This window comes from Zeus faber, assembly GCF_960531495.2.
Source record: "Zeus faber genome assembly, chromosome: 15".
Taxonomy (NCBI): Eukaryota; Metazoa; Chordata; class Actinopteri; order Zeiformes; family Zeidae; genus Zeus; species Zeus faber.
The window spans coordinates 29,798,479-29,817,231 of record NC_137194.1 but is presented as its reverse complement, the minus strand read 5'-3'; the positions used below and the strand labels follow the sequence as shown (position 1 = coordinate 29,817,231).

The following is an 18,753-nucleotide window of genomic DNA, read 5'->3' as shown; positions in this document are numbered from 1 at the left end:
AGTAGTGTATGTATATATGTGTATATACAGTATGTGTGTATATATATATGTATATATGTGTATGTGTGTGTATATATATATATATATATATATATAATTTATTTTATTTATTACTTTTTTTTTAATCACATGAGAGATTGAGAAACAGTGTTGTCTTTATTTCCAATCCTGTGTCCCAATACACCACATGACCGACAGGAATGGCTGCCAACCTGTGTCCCAATTCACCACTCGACCGACAGGTGGCTTTATTTATTATTATTATCAATTTTACTTAGTTATTAATTGATTTTCTTTTATTCTGACAACACCAGTTTGGATCACTATTCTGCTCCTTTTCCTCAACACTTGCTACAGAGGGATCAAGAGTCATCTAGTATATACCTATAGTTTTTGAATATATATATGCTGTATATAAAAAAACCCCACGATCTTTCTGATCGATGCAATGCAATTTGTCCACTTTATCCATGGTCCTCCAGACCAATATTTCCACTGTCCTTCCTAGCCTACACAACACCTGTTTGACACGCGACACATCTGTCTGCGGGTGAGGGGTTAACAAAGTTTGTTTCATGATCCTCTAGGTCGATGCAATCTCTAAGCTTACTCAAAGCTTTTTTCCCATTCAAGCTTACTCAAAGCTTTTTCTCTAAGCTTACTCAAAGCTTTTCCTACAATCAACCTGATCGGTACAATATCTCAGTAGGTCCTCACCTTTAAATTTGTTCGGGATCTCGTGTTGTCTCTTCTGGATCTGCTGTCACATCCAGATGACTCCTCAGATGTCTTACCGCCGGTTTCTGACTGCCGTTGTGCACTCAACCTGGACGCGAAGAGGTCCAACAGAGTCAAGCAGAGAATCCCATTCTCATCATCAGATTGTTGGAGAATTCTCACGGTGTGGTTGGTGAGGTTAAACTGTTTCACTATCAGGACCAAAACTCAGAGTATTAAAGATATTTATTCTGCAGAATAAAGAGAAAGATACAGATACACTTAAAAACAGTGATGCTGTCCATTCTAGTTTTACATCTGAAGAAACCAGCTTTATATGCAGAGAAACGGTTGTGCCTATGCTGAGACTAGCCATGTTATTCGCTGGTGCCTTCAGGAACACCTGAGAACTGTCTTAACAAAGAGGAACATCAAACACTATCATAAAAAAAAAAGCATACATCGAGTATTTACACAAATGGTCCTTTTACGAGCTAGAAAAACAGATAACGACTAAAACAGTTGTGCCATTTGTGGGAAAGAATGCAAGATCTCCTGATGATGAGGAGCCTGGAGTGATCACCAAACAAAATCTATGCCCCTTAGAATTTAGGCATCACTTGGTTGTAACATGATATCATTGAACATTGATAATCTGCATCTTCTCTCACATGAATTGAATGTTGAATAGCTCACTTACAGTACTGTGGAAAAAAAGATTCTAATTAAGAATTTCTAATGTCTGCCTCTTTGAGACACTATTTATCAATTGCATTTAACCAGGGTATTCAATTTTTCTTCTTTAATTATTTAAATCAGGGGGAATGCACCAATTTCGTGCGCCTGATCGAACCCTGGAACCGTACTCATCTCTACACCTGTGGCACGGGTGCCTACAGGCCCATCTGCACCTTCATCAATAGGGGATGGAGAGCCGAGGTGCCATGCACACACAGATACATATACTGTATATCACACACACACAATAAAACACAACACTGATGTTGTAGTTGTAATTGTTTAATAACACATGGCGGTATTAGTAATTGATTACATAATTCAATGGATTACCAAAATACATGAAAATATTTGATATTACTTTTAGCTGACTCACTTGTCTAGCAATGCAAATATTCACAGACGACACCAAATTGAGATGGAAGAAGCCTGAAACTAATCAAAATATGAATAAGAAAAAACAAAACATTTGTTTTAAGGGCAACAGAAACATCTGCCATATATGCAATTTACGCAGGTACTGTACAGTATATGTACTTCGAGAACATCAGCTGTCGAGCTTTGAGAGCACTGGTACTCTGAGCAAGTCAATAGTTTTCAGCATAAAAGTATTGTCAAAACCGTTCAGAATTGCGTGCATCTCTGTAACAAATCGTAAAATAAAAACCTTACAAATAATTTAGCTTACAATAAAAAAAAAGTAAAATATTTCTTAAATATCTCAAATAAACAAATACACCTATATTCCTATATAAGTCCCTGAACTATATAACCTGGCCCGATTACAGACACTTAAATAAAAAATGTTTTTTTGTGTTTAGTATAGCATAATACAGAGGTGAACAATGTATTAACGTAAAAGTTGTTTCCAGGAGTACTTGTTCCGGCTTGTGCCGGGTTATGTGGATTCCGGGAAGGGCAAGTGTTCCTATGACCCACGACAAGCCAATGCGGCAGCTCTGATAGGTGAGTCTTCTGGTTCATACAGACTATTTTAAGTGAGATTTAAAAGGATATGTTGGCTACTTTTCAACTCAGGCCATAATCAATGAAATCTCGAAACAGTTCGGTGAAATGTTGTGTTTTTTCAGTTGTTCCTGGCTTTTCTGAGTAGAAAAATCGGTTAATTTTACAGGTGTTCTTGTGCTTACATTTCAAAATGTTCATTTAAAATACACTAATTGAGGGACATTTTGTGAACTATATCCAAAAAGGGTTAACAATACACCCACTGATGCACAAAACTTGGACACATCCTCACTGTTGTTTCCTGGATTCACTGGGTGTTTCGGGTCTTACAACAGACACCCTCCTCCAGGCGACCCGACCGGGGTGATCAAATCCCGGCCTGTGTACAAGTGGCATGCTACACCCACTGCACCCACTGCTCTCCCCTTTTCAACCAGAGCCATCTGGAGGCTTTTTCTGCTGCCTCCACGTTGTTACCGATGGCCTTTCTCCGGTTGGCACCTGTTATGCCTAGTGTGCCGTAGGCTTTGCTCAGGGAGTGGCTCGCGAATCCCCGACTGCCCACCTCCACTGGCATGCACCTGGTCTTCCAGCCGTTCCTCCGACAGTCGTCCACCAGCTCCTGGTACTTCTCCCTCTTTCTTTCTTGAGCCTCCTCCATCCTCTCCTCCCAGGGAACCGTCAGCTCCAGGAAGAAAAGTTGTTTGTGGCCTCTGAGACCAAGATGATGTCAGGTCTCAATCTGGACTGGGTGATGTGCGGTGGAATTTTCAGCTGCCTCTCCAGGTCAACTGTCATCAACCAGTCTCGGGCCGTGGAGAGCAAACCAGCAGAGCAGTTCTTTGGTGTCTTTTCAGGCCTTTGTCCTTCCTTGACAAAGTGGATGGCCTTGGCTCTGGCTTGGGTGTATCGGCTGCCCTTGATCCCCTTGCTGATTTCTTCAGGGATCGATTTGAGGACCTGGTCGTGCCTCCATCGATACCGACCCTCACCTAGCGCCGTGGAGCAGCTGCTCAGGATGTGTTCCAGTGTCCCTGTTTTGGAACACAGGGGACATACAGGTGTTAAAGAAGAGTTACTCAGGATTTTAAACTTTGTCTCACCCTACTTTGATTGTTTTCACTGTAGATGTTCTTTTAAAAAATATATTTTGAAATGTTTTGCCAAAGCGCATTTGCGGCACTTGGGGTCAGAGGTTGTGACATTATTCAGACTTTCATTTGGGTGGAACGCAGACGGGAATCTGTACGCAGGCGTCCATGTTGACTTCATGGGTACAGATCCTGCGATCTTCAGAACCCTGGGGGACCGTCCGGCCGTCCGAACAGAACAGTATGACTCCCGCTGGCTCAATGGTAAGGCTCTCCCTTTTACCAGCTCCCGCAAAAAAATGTGACATGTGACATTTCACATTCAACTGCATGCTTCCACATGTGAAATGTATGTGTATAATGTGTTTTTAGAACCAATTGCTGCCCTGTAATTCTGCAATAATACTTATTTAAAACTCATAACATATGGGAATCACATATAAAAGAAAAATAAAATAAATAAATATATATATATATATATATATATATATATATATATATATATATTATTTTATTTATTTTTTCTTTTAATTTTCCATTTAAAAAAAACATTTATTTTGACCTTCAGTTCATAGTTTGAGTCATTTCTATAAGAGCATAGTTAATCTAGGTTGCTAGGTTGGCTTATGTGGCCATTGTAAGCAGTAACTAAAGGCAGTTTTTTTGGGCAGTTCCTCCTAGAAAAACGTTTATATTTTTCATGATAGGGCAATTTTGTTCAAGAGAAATTCTTTTTTGACATTATTGGAATTTCCAGCATTTCAAATAAACTGTTTCCTCTCTTTAGATAAAAAAAAACAAACAAAAGTTTTTTGTTTTTTTTACAACCATTGTCTGAAATGGATCTGTTCTTTATTTCTTGCCATTGTGCAGAGCCAGTGTTTGTCGAGATTGAGAAGATTCCAGACAGTTTGCAGAAGAATGACGACAAGATCTACTTCTTCTTCAGAGAGAAGAGCTTAGACGCGGGCGCGGGCGCCAATCCCGTCATGGTGTCCAGGGTGGGCCGTATCTGTCTGGTGAGGGCAGCCTCGTAAAACCCGCTGTCCGCCAGGGGCTGTTAAAGGAAAGGGTTGGTTTTTCTTCAACCCAGGCCTCATTAAAATGTTGCTGCCCATCATTCTTATAACTGTTCACATCACAACCCAGCTGAATGCTTTTGGTATTGTATGGTATGGTATAAACTATTGATATATGCTATTGATAAACTACCGCTCTGCTGAAGCATCTCACTCTGCTTAAATGGAGTCCAAATGGGCCAATCATTTACAGTAAATGGGAAATTCACATTGTGTACTTAAAGTGCATTTTTCAATGATCTGTTTACTTAAGTATATTCAGCTTCAGCGACTTCAGAGCTTTTACTCCACTACATTTCTAACACAGTTGCCTTCCTTTCGTTAAAAATAAATCTGGATTTTATATTTATATATTTCAAAAGCCAAAGCAACTTACTGAAGCAATCAGATCGCTTAGTCCTCCGACTTTTGGAACAGTGCAAGCTTGCATGCCAGTGTAAGCTACAAGCCACTAGCAAGACGTTTTAATGTGAACCTCTGTGATATGATTTTCCCTGCAGAACGATGATGGTGGACAAAGGTCACTGGTCAACAAGTGGACGACCTTCGTGAAAGCGCGTCTGGTGTGCTCTGTGATCGGCAGAGATGGGGTTGAAACCCATTTTGATGAGCTGAGTAAGTTCTCAGGGCCATAGACCCTTAGGCCCCTTTTACACCCAGCATTTAAAATGTGATCTGTATCTGGATATCTTATCTTGATAATGAAATATGCATGTTAAAGCAAGGTGTAAAAGCACGCAGAATGCATACCAATCTGAATGCTATCAGACCTGCCAGACCAAATCTGAAGATGGTCTGGCTTGCATTATGATTAGATCTCAGCCAGGTGGAAATGCACTGCGTACAGCTTGAACACATTTGTGAGAAAAGATCTGCCCACAAGTTAAGAGTGTCACCTAACTCCGCCGCTTTCTGCTCGATCATGGAAGTGAGCCCGGGAAAAACAGGTACAGTAGCTACGGTAGCGAACGCTACGTAGCTTCAGTAATATTACTAGTCTATTAAAGTTATTTCAAATCGATGATGCTCCTTCCGTGGAGCAAGGAGGAAACAAGTCCAGCTATCTTATTTGCATACTGACATCACATCACTATGTTAACAGCAGGTGTAAATGCAAAGGCCCTTGATTGTATGTCATTTTCCAGATAACTTATTTAGATAGAGATCAAATTTGACTTCAGAACTTAAGGACACTATGGTGCTCACATTTTTTTTTCTTGTGGATGTAACAGTGTTCAAACTACACATTGCGTCCCAGACAGGCGTGTTCAAACTACGTGATTCTACATTTGGCGAGCGGAGAGTGAGCATTCCATATACGCTTCTATATTATACTGTTTTTACACCAAAATGTGTGGGTTTACCCGGGTTTTTTAAACCCCTGTAAATTTAGGTGATTGGCGCCATTCCCATTTCCAGGAGAAATGCCTTTGTTTTCTTGTGTGTCACGTTCAACGTCACAAACACGTTGGTAAAGGGGCAAAATAAGTACATGACTTCTGATTTTGATTTCAGATTCTAAATCGGATACGAAATGATTGAATGATACACATATATCCCTCTCTAGTTTCTGTGCCAGCGTCCTGAACTTCAATTCGCATCGCATGGCACAGGTAAAGGGGCCAAAATTAGCGGGTCGACCTGAGTGTCCTGTTTACATCAGAGCCGATCTGAGGTGGAGCCGATAAAAACCTGTCTATTGCAGGGTCATTTGACCCGGTACCGAAACCAGAGTTTTATCTTTCCTTAATTTGGAAAAAAGAAATAGAAAATGAACGCAACTTTACTCAAAAATACACAAATCATTCCTTATAGAGAGTCAGAAACCACATGCAAAAAGGTCTGACGCTCTGCAATGAGGAGAATTAGACTGTAAGCTAAGTTGCTGAGCAACTGGCAAACTAGTGTATTTGGAATCTAGCTTTAAAGGTGCAATAGACAACTTTTCAACTTTCCCCCCTAGCATTTCCAAGTGCTATTATTGTTGCGATACTGTAGCAAAAACAACCGGCTTGCCTTACCTTTTCATCAGAGATTGACTCTGTGAAGTAATGAACTGCAAGAAAAGGTGTTCTTTATTTAGATTATCAAACGGACAATGGATCCTTTGGTGGTTTCTGGTTGCTAGCGTTAGCTTTAGCTAGCGTCAGCAATATGGCTCACACTACCGCTAGCAGCCTGGCTATTTTTCAAATCAATAAACAACTGCAAGAATCCCAATTTGTACCCTGACCTCAGTGCTACGTTTTACCGAAGTAAAATTTCTGGTTGTATAAATAAGTATGTAGGTTGTGTTACTTATTGATCCAATAGAAAGAATGCCAACCGAAAGTCAGTTAGAAATACTTTCAAGTCACGGACCTCTTTCCATTGAGTGAATGGCCGTCCAAGGTTCACATTCTGAATTGGATAGTGATATCGAGACTTATAAGGAACCAATCTAAACGCCAATGGTGTCATTATTCTGTAGCCATTACACTGTACAATCAACATTAACTTCATAATGATAAGTTAAAGCTAAAAAGTTTTATATTGCTACTTTAAAGTAAAATATCCAGTTAACCAAACTACAACTATCTCTTACTTGCACTATGACAGCTGCTGGGGCTGAAGTCTGATCCGTTGTTGGATTCAGTGTAAAAGCAGCAGAGTTTGTGAAAGGGAGCCTTGCCATGAAAAAAGTTTGCGCCATCTAGTGGACTGAATTTCCTGTTGCGCAGACATTTTTAAATGAATTATGGGGAAAACATTTATAAAGAATGAATTTCGGTATAGGATTTTAAGTTTTGGATGTTCTGTATTTGTTCTTTTGTTTCTGATTGAGCGTCATAATGTGGACTTGAAACCTAATTTGTACTTTCTTCAGGGGACATTTTTATTCTGCCAATGCAAGATGCACGGAATCCGGTCGTGTACGCCGTCTTCTCCACTGCCGGGTAAATAGATAAATCCACTATCTTTTACTTTGACAATAATGAGTCCTGTCTTTACTTTTGGCCGTAAAGTTTGAACCTTTTTTCGTTAGGTCTGTCTTCAAAGGCTCTGCTGTTTGCGTGTACTCGATGTCTGACATTAGAAACGTTTTCAATGGACCCTTCTCACACAAACATGGCCACAACTACCAGTGGACTCCCTACACAGGAAAAATTCCTTATCCTCGCCCTGGAACAGTAAGATATTTTTTTCTTTAAATGTGATAATTCTGTATTTTTATTTGTATTTTTTGGTGATGCTAAGTGAATATTTTGGATATGTATTGATTGCAAACACTGTGATCATTTTATACTGTAAATGTTAATACTGTTAATACTGTTGGTACAAAGTAAAACACATTTTTTTATTTATACATAATTAAGGCTATCAGAAGCTTGTCTTCGCAACATTTCTCCAATGAATTTTGATAAATCTCATACCGAGTGAAAACACTCGCCACTTTTCAGAAGCATGATGTATCCTATATTCCCAATATCCAGTTTAACTCTAAAGTTCAAAAAGAACAACAATTAATTGTCGTCTCACGTATTTTGAGTGGATGAATTTCCCTCTGGGCGCACTGGGGCATTGTCGGGACCGAGGTGGGATCCACGTGGCCGCTGCCCGGCCTACTGTACCCCTGCGTTGATCTTCGCCTATCTCTCCCAGTTCCAGAACTTAAACTCAGTACAAACACCACACAATAGGCCTTGGGTTTGCGAGACTGGTGGGGTTCGAGCTATGTGGGTAGGGATGTTGCAGGCCACTGCGATCTTGCCCATCACGCTACTGCCCCGACGTGCTTCTCGTCCGTCCTGCAATTTGAATACCACTTGTTTTAGTTTAGAACACATACACTCGCACATAAATCTTACTCCAAACAACACTCCACAGATCAGAGTCTGCAGGGCAGGAGTGGTGCGAGTGGGGGGTTGGAGGGGCTGGCTGACATCCAGGTGTCCTGCGCTGAGTGCACTTGGCTACTTGGATGGGTGCCCGGGGCTTGCGACTGGTGGGGCGTCTGGCAGGTTGCGGGAGGGCGGGCCTCACCTTTGCATGGGCCGTTGGTGGGCGTCGGGGCCCCGCCGCCGATCTGTCGGCACGGGACCTGGCTCCGGGCCTGTGGTCCGGGGCAGGCCCGCGTTCTGCGACTGCGGGTGCATCTTGTGCCTGCACATGGGGGTGGGTTGTATGTGGGCGCCTCAGGGGTGCAGGGTCTCCTCACGCTTTCTGGGACTGGTTTATGTTCTCAGGGCCGTACGTGAGTGTTGCTCCGCGGGTTTCCAGCTTCTCTGGGGGCTGGGGTGTCTTCTGTGGCTGCGGGGCAAGGTGCTAGGGGTTTCCTGCGGTCGTAGAATGTCTATACGGCTGCGGGACTCAGGGGTGGCTCGGGGCCTTTTCCGTTGCTTGAGGCGCTACAATATAAAACCAACCTCATACACCAGAACCAATTTGTACAAGCCCTGACACGCACTGGCGGCACACACATCCCCATTTTTTCATCTGACATTTCTATGTTATGCTTTTCCATGTACATTTTTGTTTGTTTTGTTCTATGTTTATTTGTCTCACCTGTGGGGATTCTCTCCCTCTTGGAGTAGTGATCAGTTGTTTATAAACCAAAACATGATAAGATCCTTTTGCAACCTCTGCTTTGCGTCTGCAGTGCCCGGGCGGGACGTTCACCCCCGGCCTCCGCTCCACCAAGGGGTTCTCGGACGAGGCGGTCAACTTTGTGAGGGCGCACCCCCTGATGCACCAGCCCGTTTACCCCGTGCACAAGCGCCCCCTGGTGCTCAGCACAGGGGTGGATTACCGCTTCACCTCCATCGCAGTCGACCTAGTGGACGCCACAGACGGGAGATACGAGGTGCTCTTCCTGGGCACAGGTCGGTGGCCAGATACAGTATGTGCCTCGGAAACATCTAAAAGTGTAAAATCCAATAGGAAGCATTCTCTCGAATTTATGCTTACAACCGCATTTTTTGGAACCAAATTTGTATTGTCTGATTGCAGTCGTTAAGGCAGGATTCGTTTCTGGTAACAAAGTGAAGTCGTTGGGAATTCTTCACACAAAGCTCAAGCTTGGTCAACTCTAACACATACACCAAACTGTGGCAATTCTGCTTGGCTAGAATATAAAATCTTGAACAAAATAGGTCACGCAGCATGGTTTTCAGTGAGTCATGAAGGCAGGAGTTCATTCTGTTCATTATTTTTCCTCATGATTATGTTCAAAAGGAAAAATTATGTTTCCATTTTTTTCTTTTCCAGATCGTGGAACAGTCCAAAAAGTCATAGTGCTTCCGAATGACACCACAAGTACTGAGCAGCTCATCTTGGAAGAGGTGGAAGTCTTCAGGGTAATTTCACTTTCAACTGTAGTGTGGCATCTATAAACATCCACCATATATACATCAATTTGATTCAAAGTGGGTTTTTTTTAATGCTGTGTTGTCTGTCCGTCACAATGGAGCTAGAAGGAATGTGAAATCTTCATATAATTTTGACGGACTTCAGTTTACCTTAATCTAGCATATAGAGCTAAGGGGAAGAATTCTGACCATGCCTCTTTTATTCATTTTTTGTGCTTTTCTTATATTAAAAGCTTTTAAAAGAAAACTTTTTTAAAAGAAAAGTATGTCACACTCTATGATATTCTGGAATCTGCTCTCTTTAACATTTAAGCCAATTTGCTACCGTGGCTGAAATTGGAAAGCTATGAGACGTTAAATGGGAATTGTAATATATTGCGTGCGTGTGTGTGTGTGTGTGTGTGTGTGCGCGTGCGCGCGCGTGCGTGTGTGTGTGTGTGTGTGTGTGTGTGTGTGTGTGTGTGTGTGTGTGTGTGTGTGTGTAAAAACATGGTCAATTGAAGCATTTGTCTTTTATTTGCTCTTGCAGACTCAGACTCCTATAAAAACAATGAAGATATCTTCCAAAAGGGTAGGCCTCATTATGTCACGTGTTTGTTTAAAATTGTTGCATAAAACAACTTTTTGACTGTATGTTTTGTACTCACACATCCCTTAACTGTAAGAATTTATCTGCATAATAAAATCACTTCAAAAACTTGAATTAAAGACTCCTTCGGGGTGAATTAGGTTTCAGGTTTTGGCAGTTGCAAGAAAAATATCTTCAAATATCTAATATAAAACTTAAACTACAGTATTTTTTGTTTTTTTTAGCTTGTGGACGCCAGACGCGTCCACACATTTATGGGCTGGCCTAGTTAAGCAGCGAATCCCTCCTGCCCAACCTGCTTTGCTTGGGGTGTTTCTGCGCTCCCTCAACCTCCCCTGCATCCACCTGTTGGGCTCTACTCTTCTATCCAATGGGGGGATTCAAGCTCATCACTTCTATATTACTAGCTCATTAAGCATGCCTCTGATTTCTGTACACCTCGCCGGTAGTGATGAGCTGTAGAGCCCAGACGCCTGAACCCAAATAATGCTAAATGAATAAAGATAATTAATAAATTAAATCTAAGCGTTGTCTGTTCGTTCCTCCTCGATTTATCCATACATTTCCCCTCCTAATGTTATCAGCCCAAAAATATAAGCATTTCACTTTGATTATATAATTGAAGGTGTTTTATGCGAGCGGACCCAGACCCTTGAATACACACAGACAGATTTACGCAGTGACTTCAAGTTATGGGTATGTATTTGTCACCATCCACAGCAACAGCTGTATGTGTCTTCAGAGCGAGGGCTCACCCAGGTCTCCCTGCATCGATGTGCTGCCTATGGTAAAGCCTGCTCAGACTGCTGCCTGGCCAGGGATCCCTACTGCGCCTGGGATGGCGAGACCTGCTCCCCCTTTACCCCTTCTGCTAAGAGGTATTCTTTCACTCTAATCCTAAAACAGATGCATATGGGTTACAATTCACAAATATATATCATACCATAAATAAATTAAAACACAAATGGATGGACAAAAAGAAGAAAGAATACTATATGCACAAATCTGTATTAAGATTTTTGGTAAACCAACTGAAAACCCAACAGAAACTAAAAATAAATACTACAATCCTCAAATTTTACATTTGAGTGCAAAATACACTGAATATATCTCTCCATCCACAAATAAAGAATGTATGCACTAATGTATGTGTTGTGTGAACCATTTTTCAAATAAATGTGGAATAATTTATATGTGCGTAAATTTAATTGTATGTCATGTGATTATTCATGTTTGAATTTGTATGTGTGATGATAAATGATATGTGCAGTATGAGTATATACATTGCATTTTTATTGTATATGCACCTATTTTGAGAACCTTCGTGAGTGATAATTAGCACAAGGAATACACAAGGATAGATACACAAGGAATTTCTCTTGGTGCCCTGTGCCAACGTAGATCAAATACAAATATCAAACAAGAATAAGCTTAAAAAAGATACCAATAAAATCTGTTGATATACAAACAAGATTGTCGATATACAATAATTAAAAAATATATTTGTACTTAACTAACTTAACTTATGTTATGGCCCTTAAACTCTTAACTACACCATTTCGGCGTACTTTGACATATTTTATTTAATTAAAATGTTTTTGGCTTGTCTCAGCGGTAGCCCCTAAGTTGTTGTTTTGTCTTTTTTTATTACAACTTAAAACTCTTTTGACATTGTTGGCAGGGCCTTTTTAGAGAAGACAACAATGAGATAAGATAATACATTATTTATCCCCTGTTGACAGAGAATTGTATTAGTCAAAACAAATGTTTGATTAATAATATCAAACTTTATTTCACTTTTTTATAGCACCTTTCATACAAAATCTGCAGCTCAGAGTGCTTTTCCAGACATTTGGGAATTGATTCATAGTAATTCATGCTTCAAAGTGAATCAATAGTAAATTTGAGAAGTAATTTTTTCAATTCTATAGACGTAATTACACAACTATAAAGAGGTTAACAAGCAGTAGCACTTGTGCTATCTTTGTGAGCTCACTTTGGACAGATATGCTTAGGTATTTCAATTTTACAGAAAATAAATACTTTAATTTGAATGGAAAACATCCATATATGATGGAGGGGAACTCTGAAGGTGATACTGTAGATGTAGATGAGTCTTCATTCTCTACGAAAGTCTCAATGAACAATACCGCTCCTGTCCTTATGTGTTCTGGCAGGCGGAGTAGACGACAGGATGTCAAGCATGGGGATCCGCTGCGTCAGTGTCGAGGGTTTAACTCTAAAGGTACATTACTGTGACTTTTTGGGAGGGTTTCCTGTTCACTCCAAAAATCAAGCGCAGGGTTCAACTGGGGTTCAGGTGTCCTTATTAGTGTGGGTGTGTGTGTGTGTGTGTGTGTGTGTGTGTGTGTATATTTATTTATTTCAATATAAAATGTTAATTTATAACTGCACAGCAGCTCACTGTGCTTAAATGCAGTCCAATGGGGCAAACGTTTATTCCGTCAAAAATCTGGCTAAATTCTGAGTCAGAAAAATCACATTAAAGTTAAAGCGTCTTAATATAGTTGTTGAATTTGTTTTATGTAACAGTAATATCACACTTGATTTATAACACACCCAAAGTGCAATGTTGGCTACAGTAGTTTCCTTCCTTTCCTTTCCAACTTTCTTTCTCGTCTCTTATGTTCGGACGGATGTGGCCAAGAGTGTTGATTAATGCAAAAGAGTCAATACAATCCTGAAAAAAACAGAAAAAATGCACAGCTTGAAACCATTTTCTACATTATAACATATAAAGACTGATGACATTGTGACCTTACTGTTTTTCGAAATGGAGATTTAGTATCTTTAATTAAGGCTTAAACGTTTGCCCCATTGTACTGCATTTAAGCACAGTGAGAAGCGGCAGCAGAGTGGTAAGTTTCTCCATGGTAAATCGTTCAACAAGGATTTACTACAAAAAGTAAGAAACATCAGATCAATTACAGAGAAATGTTTTTGTTTAGAGTGGAATCAATTGAAATGTCATATGAGTCTACATTGTACCAGAGACCTAGAGCTGCTGTTGTATTTGCTTATGGATCAAGACCCATTTTAAATACAAAGAACAAACATACCGTATGTAATATGTAAAGTAATGCAACACAGTACAAACACATCCCACCAATTTCAACAATTACAGTTGTAGCTCACATTTCAATTATATTGTGACGGTTGGTGGGGCGACCAGGTAGACACAATTAAGGATATGCAGACAGAACCTCAGTGTAAAGCTGAAGGCCAATATATTGCTCGCCGCGAGGCTTACAACTTCACCGGGGTTGAGGTTTCTATTCGGAAAATAACCGCCTGGGATGGCCGTGTCCCTTTTTATTACAGATTTCTCTTCAGACACTCACTTCCACTCGCACCAGGCACTCGAGTCAGTTCCCTTTCTCCTCTCCTTCCACACTCTCTGCCGGGAAACCGCCCCCTAGACACCTGGGACAATTATCCACTATCCTGGACAGCTCCCCTCCAATCAGATGAACTTATGCAAATTATAACCCACCAATGAACCTCAACCCCGGCATCACTGTCTACCTCCTCTCCCCACAGTTTAAAAACACACAGTGTTTGGCCCTAAAAAAGGTCATACATACCGAACCTTGGGCCCACTGTACCATTGCATCCCTATAACCTATGTATAATTGAATATATTTTACACACTCACTGGTGGCCCTCCCTTGAAAAACAAACAAAAAATAAATAAATACTGTTCAAACTACAATAACACAGTGTGGAATTGTATTGTTTGAGATAGATATGATTTTAACATTTATAGCGTTTGATTTAAGTTAAGAAAGGAATAAGAAGTAAGACATATAATAAATGAATAAATACAATAAAGTAACATATATACACATCCATCAACAGTGTTAACATGGAGTAGCACTATGTTAACTTTTAGCCCAATGTGGGTAAATGGCGGTTACATAAATAAGTATTGGATATTGATTTAGTAGAAATGTGTTGATGTGAGGGTTAGATTTAGGGTTAGGGTTAGCTGCTCTATGGGGTAGAACAGCAAGTAAGCATGTGATACATGGTAGCAGGTAATAGAAAACAAGAAACCCTCTCTTGTTATTGTTCTTTCCGCATAGAGAGGCGTCTGCGAGAGGCTGTCCAGTTTGGCGTGGAGGGCAGCAGTGTGTTCCTGGAATGCCAGCCTTCATCTCCGCACGCCACGGTGAAGTGGCTTTTTCAGAGGGATGGTAGGAGGAAATTGGTAAGGATTCACCCCTCGATTCATACCGTTGCCGAGACGTTCTAAAAGCCTCCATCCAGATTTCTAATCAGCCAGAGAAAATCATCATCCAAGGCGAGAGACGTTTATTCAGGGTTCTTACCAGGTCCTTGAGGTGCTTGAAAAACTTGAAAACAGGCGGAAAATGTCCAGCATAGTTGGAAATAGACACTTATAATAGTAGATGACAATCAGATTAATAATAGATATATAGATATAAAATATATTACATTACATTACATTTAGCAGACGCTTTTATCCAAAGCCACTTACAATTATTCCAACACAGACGGACGCAGCAGCCATCAGGAGCAATGAGGGATTAAGTGTCTTGCTCAGGGACACTACAGCATGCTAGCAGGAGGAGCCTGGGATCAAACCAGCAACCTTTAGATTACTAGACGACCAGCTCTACCTCCTGAGCTACTGTCCCCGTCATTAATTATATACTAATATAATTAATAGACGATGAGACTAAGATGATTTTATATTTTCATGTGTCAATAGTTGTTTGTCTGAAGTCCTTGAAAATTAAAAGGTAGTGCTTGAAAAGAACTTAAAAGTCCTTGGATTTCATTTTGCAATGCCAGAATGAACCCTGTTTATTTGTAAAACACACACACACGTTTACATTTTGTAATACAGGTTTTGTTTTTAAATGAATGGAATGTTACAAAGAAAAAAGCTGATTCATAAAATTGAAGGCAAAGTTTTAATTTGAAAAAAAAAAAAAAAAGCGTATCTACGTCTCTAATTAAGACATAAGACAAAAATCTTCAAGCCACACATTATGGTTATGGCTTTGTCATTGCATTATATATAATTTTAATCATGAATTTCAACTGATTAGCACAATACATTTAATAAATACATGCTTAATTATAGAATATTTTAGTACCTAATTTTGATCCTTTATTGTTAATTTTTCACCATGCTGAAGAAGGGAGAATCATGGGAAATGATTGCTCACTTCAAAAGTGATTTGTAAAAACATAACCAAATGCTGACATCTAGTGGTGGCGTCATGCATCTAATTTTGTAGCTAGATCTATAGATATTTGTTAATTAATCCCCACAAGGGATTTTCTTTGTTGTAGGATCCAGAGGTAATAAACCAAAAAAATGTAAAAAGTAGAACAAAATAACAACAAGAGAAAACTTTGAATATTAATAAAAAAAAAAATAAGAGGGAATTTAATATATATTATATGTTAGAAGAGCGGCAATGTTACTATTCAGCAAGTATGTCATTGTGAGCAATATACGCCCATGTTAAAACTACAATCTGTTCTCCTCCTCAAGCTCCACCGGGACCAGGAGGTCCTGAAGACGGGCCGCGGGGTCCTGCTGAAGGCCCTGACGCCAGCCGACAGTGGGGCATACCACTGCTTCGCCACAGAGAACAACTACAAGCATGCGGTGGCCCGCATCTCCCTTCGTGTCCTCGACAGGGAGATCGTGGAGGCCCTCACGTCCCTGGACGCATCCCCGGCCAGCGAGGAGGGACCATGGGGCCCCCGCCATCACCGACATGACACACGCGACATGCCCCGAGAACTGCCCGTCCTCCCGCCACAGGTCCCGGTCCATCCCGAGATCCGTCTCATCAGCCAGTACTGCGAGGCCTACATGCAGGGGCTCCGCCCGGACCCGCAGACCAAACTCACCAGCCGCAGACACGCTGAGGGGCCCCCTGAGGAAGTGGCAGAGTTGGATGTGAGTGCACCCACAAGCCACAAGTCTTTGGGCTTTTGAAAGCCCCATGGGGAAGCTATTGTGTATTTCAATTCTGCTGTTATTCCCAGTTATTTTTATTTTTTTCGTTATTTTTTTTAATGCCAAACCATGGAAGGCGATCAAATCGTTTATCCAAAGAAAAACAGCCACACCACAAGGTTAAAGTAAAGTGCATGTCACTAGTCAAATCGGCTTGTCTTTCAGAGTTTTATTTCCCTTTTGCTTATAGGGATACTGCAGTTATTTATTTACAGTATTTACAGTATTAGCCAAATTGGGGCATTAGAAAAATAACCCACTTATACATCAGGAGTCTCAAACTATAGGCCCAGGGGCCACATGGGTGACATTTTAATGTGGTGATAATATATTGATAAAGATGGCCTGCAAATGATTATTTTTAAAATCACAATGCTTAGTTAATCCACACAATTTTACCTTATTTTTTAAAAATATGAAACAAATATGAATAAATATATCATGGGAGCGATTTTTTTGAAAAAGACAACCTGTCCAGTGGCCCAAAGGTCATTTGAATTTGAGACTACTGTTTCATACATGATCTGACCGTCCCAGGCTGGTTATCAATGAAACTGAATGAAGGCATTCTGGGAGGCTGAGTTACCTCTATGTTGGGGTACACGTGTATGTACCCACCCACATGCCTCATCCAAGCACAAAAGAGGTTAATCCTAACCCAAAATATTGATTTCTAGGGGACATGCATAGGTCCGTTCAGCCAATGAGCCAACCAATGATTGTCATAGCGGCACCATGACACATAGCAATGTCATAACGGGAAAAGATCGACTTTTCATTATTGTATTGGCAGTATCTTTAGGGGGTGCTAAAACTGTTCCACTGCAAAATGGCTTTTAGCATTCACTTTTCATTTTTCAAGTCATTAGGATGGAGCATGCTTTCTCCTGGCATTTCAAATAATTAAACTGACGTCTGCAATTTCACAAGGCATCAGAATTTTACCAAACTCACTGATATCTGAAGCGTCACCAAAGTTTTAGTATTTGTTAGATGTTTTTTTTTGCATTGTTTTGTTTTTATCTGTAGGAGTAACATTGGCTTAGTCGGCTTGTTAATACCTTACACCAGCTTTCAGGTCAGTGGACGACAGATAAAATGTGGGACCAAACACTATTCCATTCTTTCAAAAAAATAAAATAATAATAATAATATGACCATGTATTGGAAAGATTTAAATTAATGCAATGCAGCTATGAGACACAAGACTTCCCCAACTCACTTTAATACAAATGTAGGGAACAGATAGAACCAGAATTGAACTTCACATCTGGCGGTTGTACTGTGGTTTTATTTTGAGAATGAACTCTCATTCATTAGGATATTGTGCTAATGTAGGGGGATGGTAGCTCAGGAGGTAGAGCTGGTCATCTAGTAATCTAAAGGTTGCTGGTTCGATCCCTCCTGCTAGCATGCTGTAGTGTCCTTGAGCAAGACACTTAACCCCTAATTGCTCCTGATGGCTGCGTCCGTCGCTATTTGAATAATTGTAAGTCGCTTTGGATAAAAGCGTCTGCTAAATGTAATGACTCTGACTCTAATGACTCTTTCTTTTTGTGTGTATGGGACAGAGCCTGTATGTTATTTTATATGCAATACTCCAGTAACTGTTCCGTGCTCCATTTGGTCTTCTGCCACTGTTCTGTCCCATGAAAAAAAAATTAAATAATATTGAGACTGTATATATTTCTGTAATTTAAGCACTTTGGTGGTGGGAATGTTTAGGGATATAGGCTGTCCAAACCAAGGAATGTCATTTGGAGAGACCCGTTTTACGTTGGCCTACAAGATGAATGGGCTGAAACTAGAGAGAATTACCTCTGTTTACCATCTCGATGGAATACAATGTTGTAGCTTTAAAGGATAGGTTTGCTTTTTTTCCAGGCCATTCCTTATTAAAATGCTGGTTCTCATCATTTATAACGGTTTATATCACACATAACACTTTACGATTGAGAAACGTACCACTCTGCTGCAGGTTCTCACCATGCTTAAATGCAGTCCAATGGGGCAGATATTTAAGCCTTAAAAAAAAACAAATAAAAAAATTACTATGACAAAGCTCTGACATGAAATTTTAGCATGTAACATGAAATATATGATGACATGTAACCCCTACCATGTAATGTGTACACAAATTATGAGTTAATACAGAGTTATGAATTATTTTTTTGTTAATTCCCGCACCTGAGAAAAA

At 40.3% G+C, this 18,753-nt stretch overlaps 1 protein-coding gene across 1 annotated transcript in view; it reads left to right on the top strand.

Moving 5' to 3' along the window:
* The window catches only part of LOC307241732 (semaphorin-3F-like), a 70,174-nt gene extending 51,641 nt beyond the window's left edge, over window positions 1-18,533 (top strand). The window contains exons 5-18 of the mRNA XM_080015946.1: window positions 1,537-1,656; window positions 2,328-2,421; window positions 3,660-3,779; window positions 4,389-4,534; window positions 5,095-5,209; window positions 7,461-7,530; window positions 7,620-7,764; window positions 9,234-9,456; window positions 9,842-9,930; window positions 10,472-10,513; window positions 11,252-11,409; window positions 12,709-12,776; window positions 14,638-14,762; window positions 16,083-18,533. Coding sequence (XP_079872072.1) covers window positions 1,537-1,656; window positions 2,328-2,421; window positions 3,660-3,779; window positions 4,389-4,534; window positions 5,095-5,209; window positions 7,461-7,530; window positions 7,620-7,764; window positions 9,234-9,456; window positions 9,842-9,930; window positions 10,472-10,513; window positions 11,252-11,409; window positions 12,709-12,776; window positions 14,638-14,762; window positions 16,083-16,535 — 1,968 coding nt within the window. The 3' untranslated portion in view covers window positions 16,536-18,533. The remainder of the gene's footprint in view (window positions 1-1,536; window positions 1,657-2,327; window positions 2,422-3,659; window positions 3,780-4,388; window positions 4,535-5,094; window positions 5,210-7,460; window positions 7,531-7,619; window positions 7,765-9,233; window positions 9,457-9,841; window positions 9,931-10,471; window positions 10,514-11,251; window positions 11,410-12,708; window positions 12,777-14,637; window positions 14,763-16,082) is intronic.
* The last annotated feature ends 220 nt before the right edge of the window (window positions 18,534-18,753 follow it).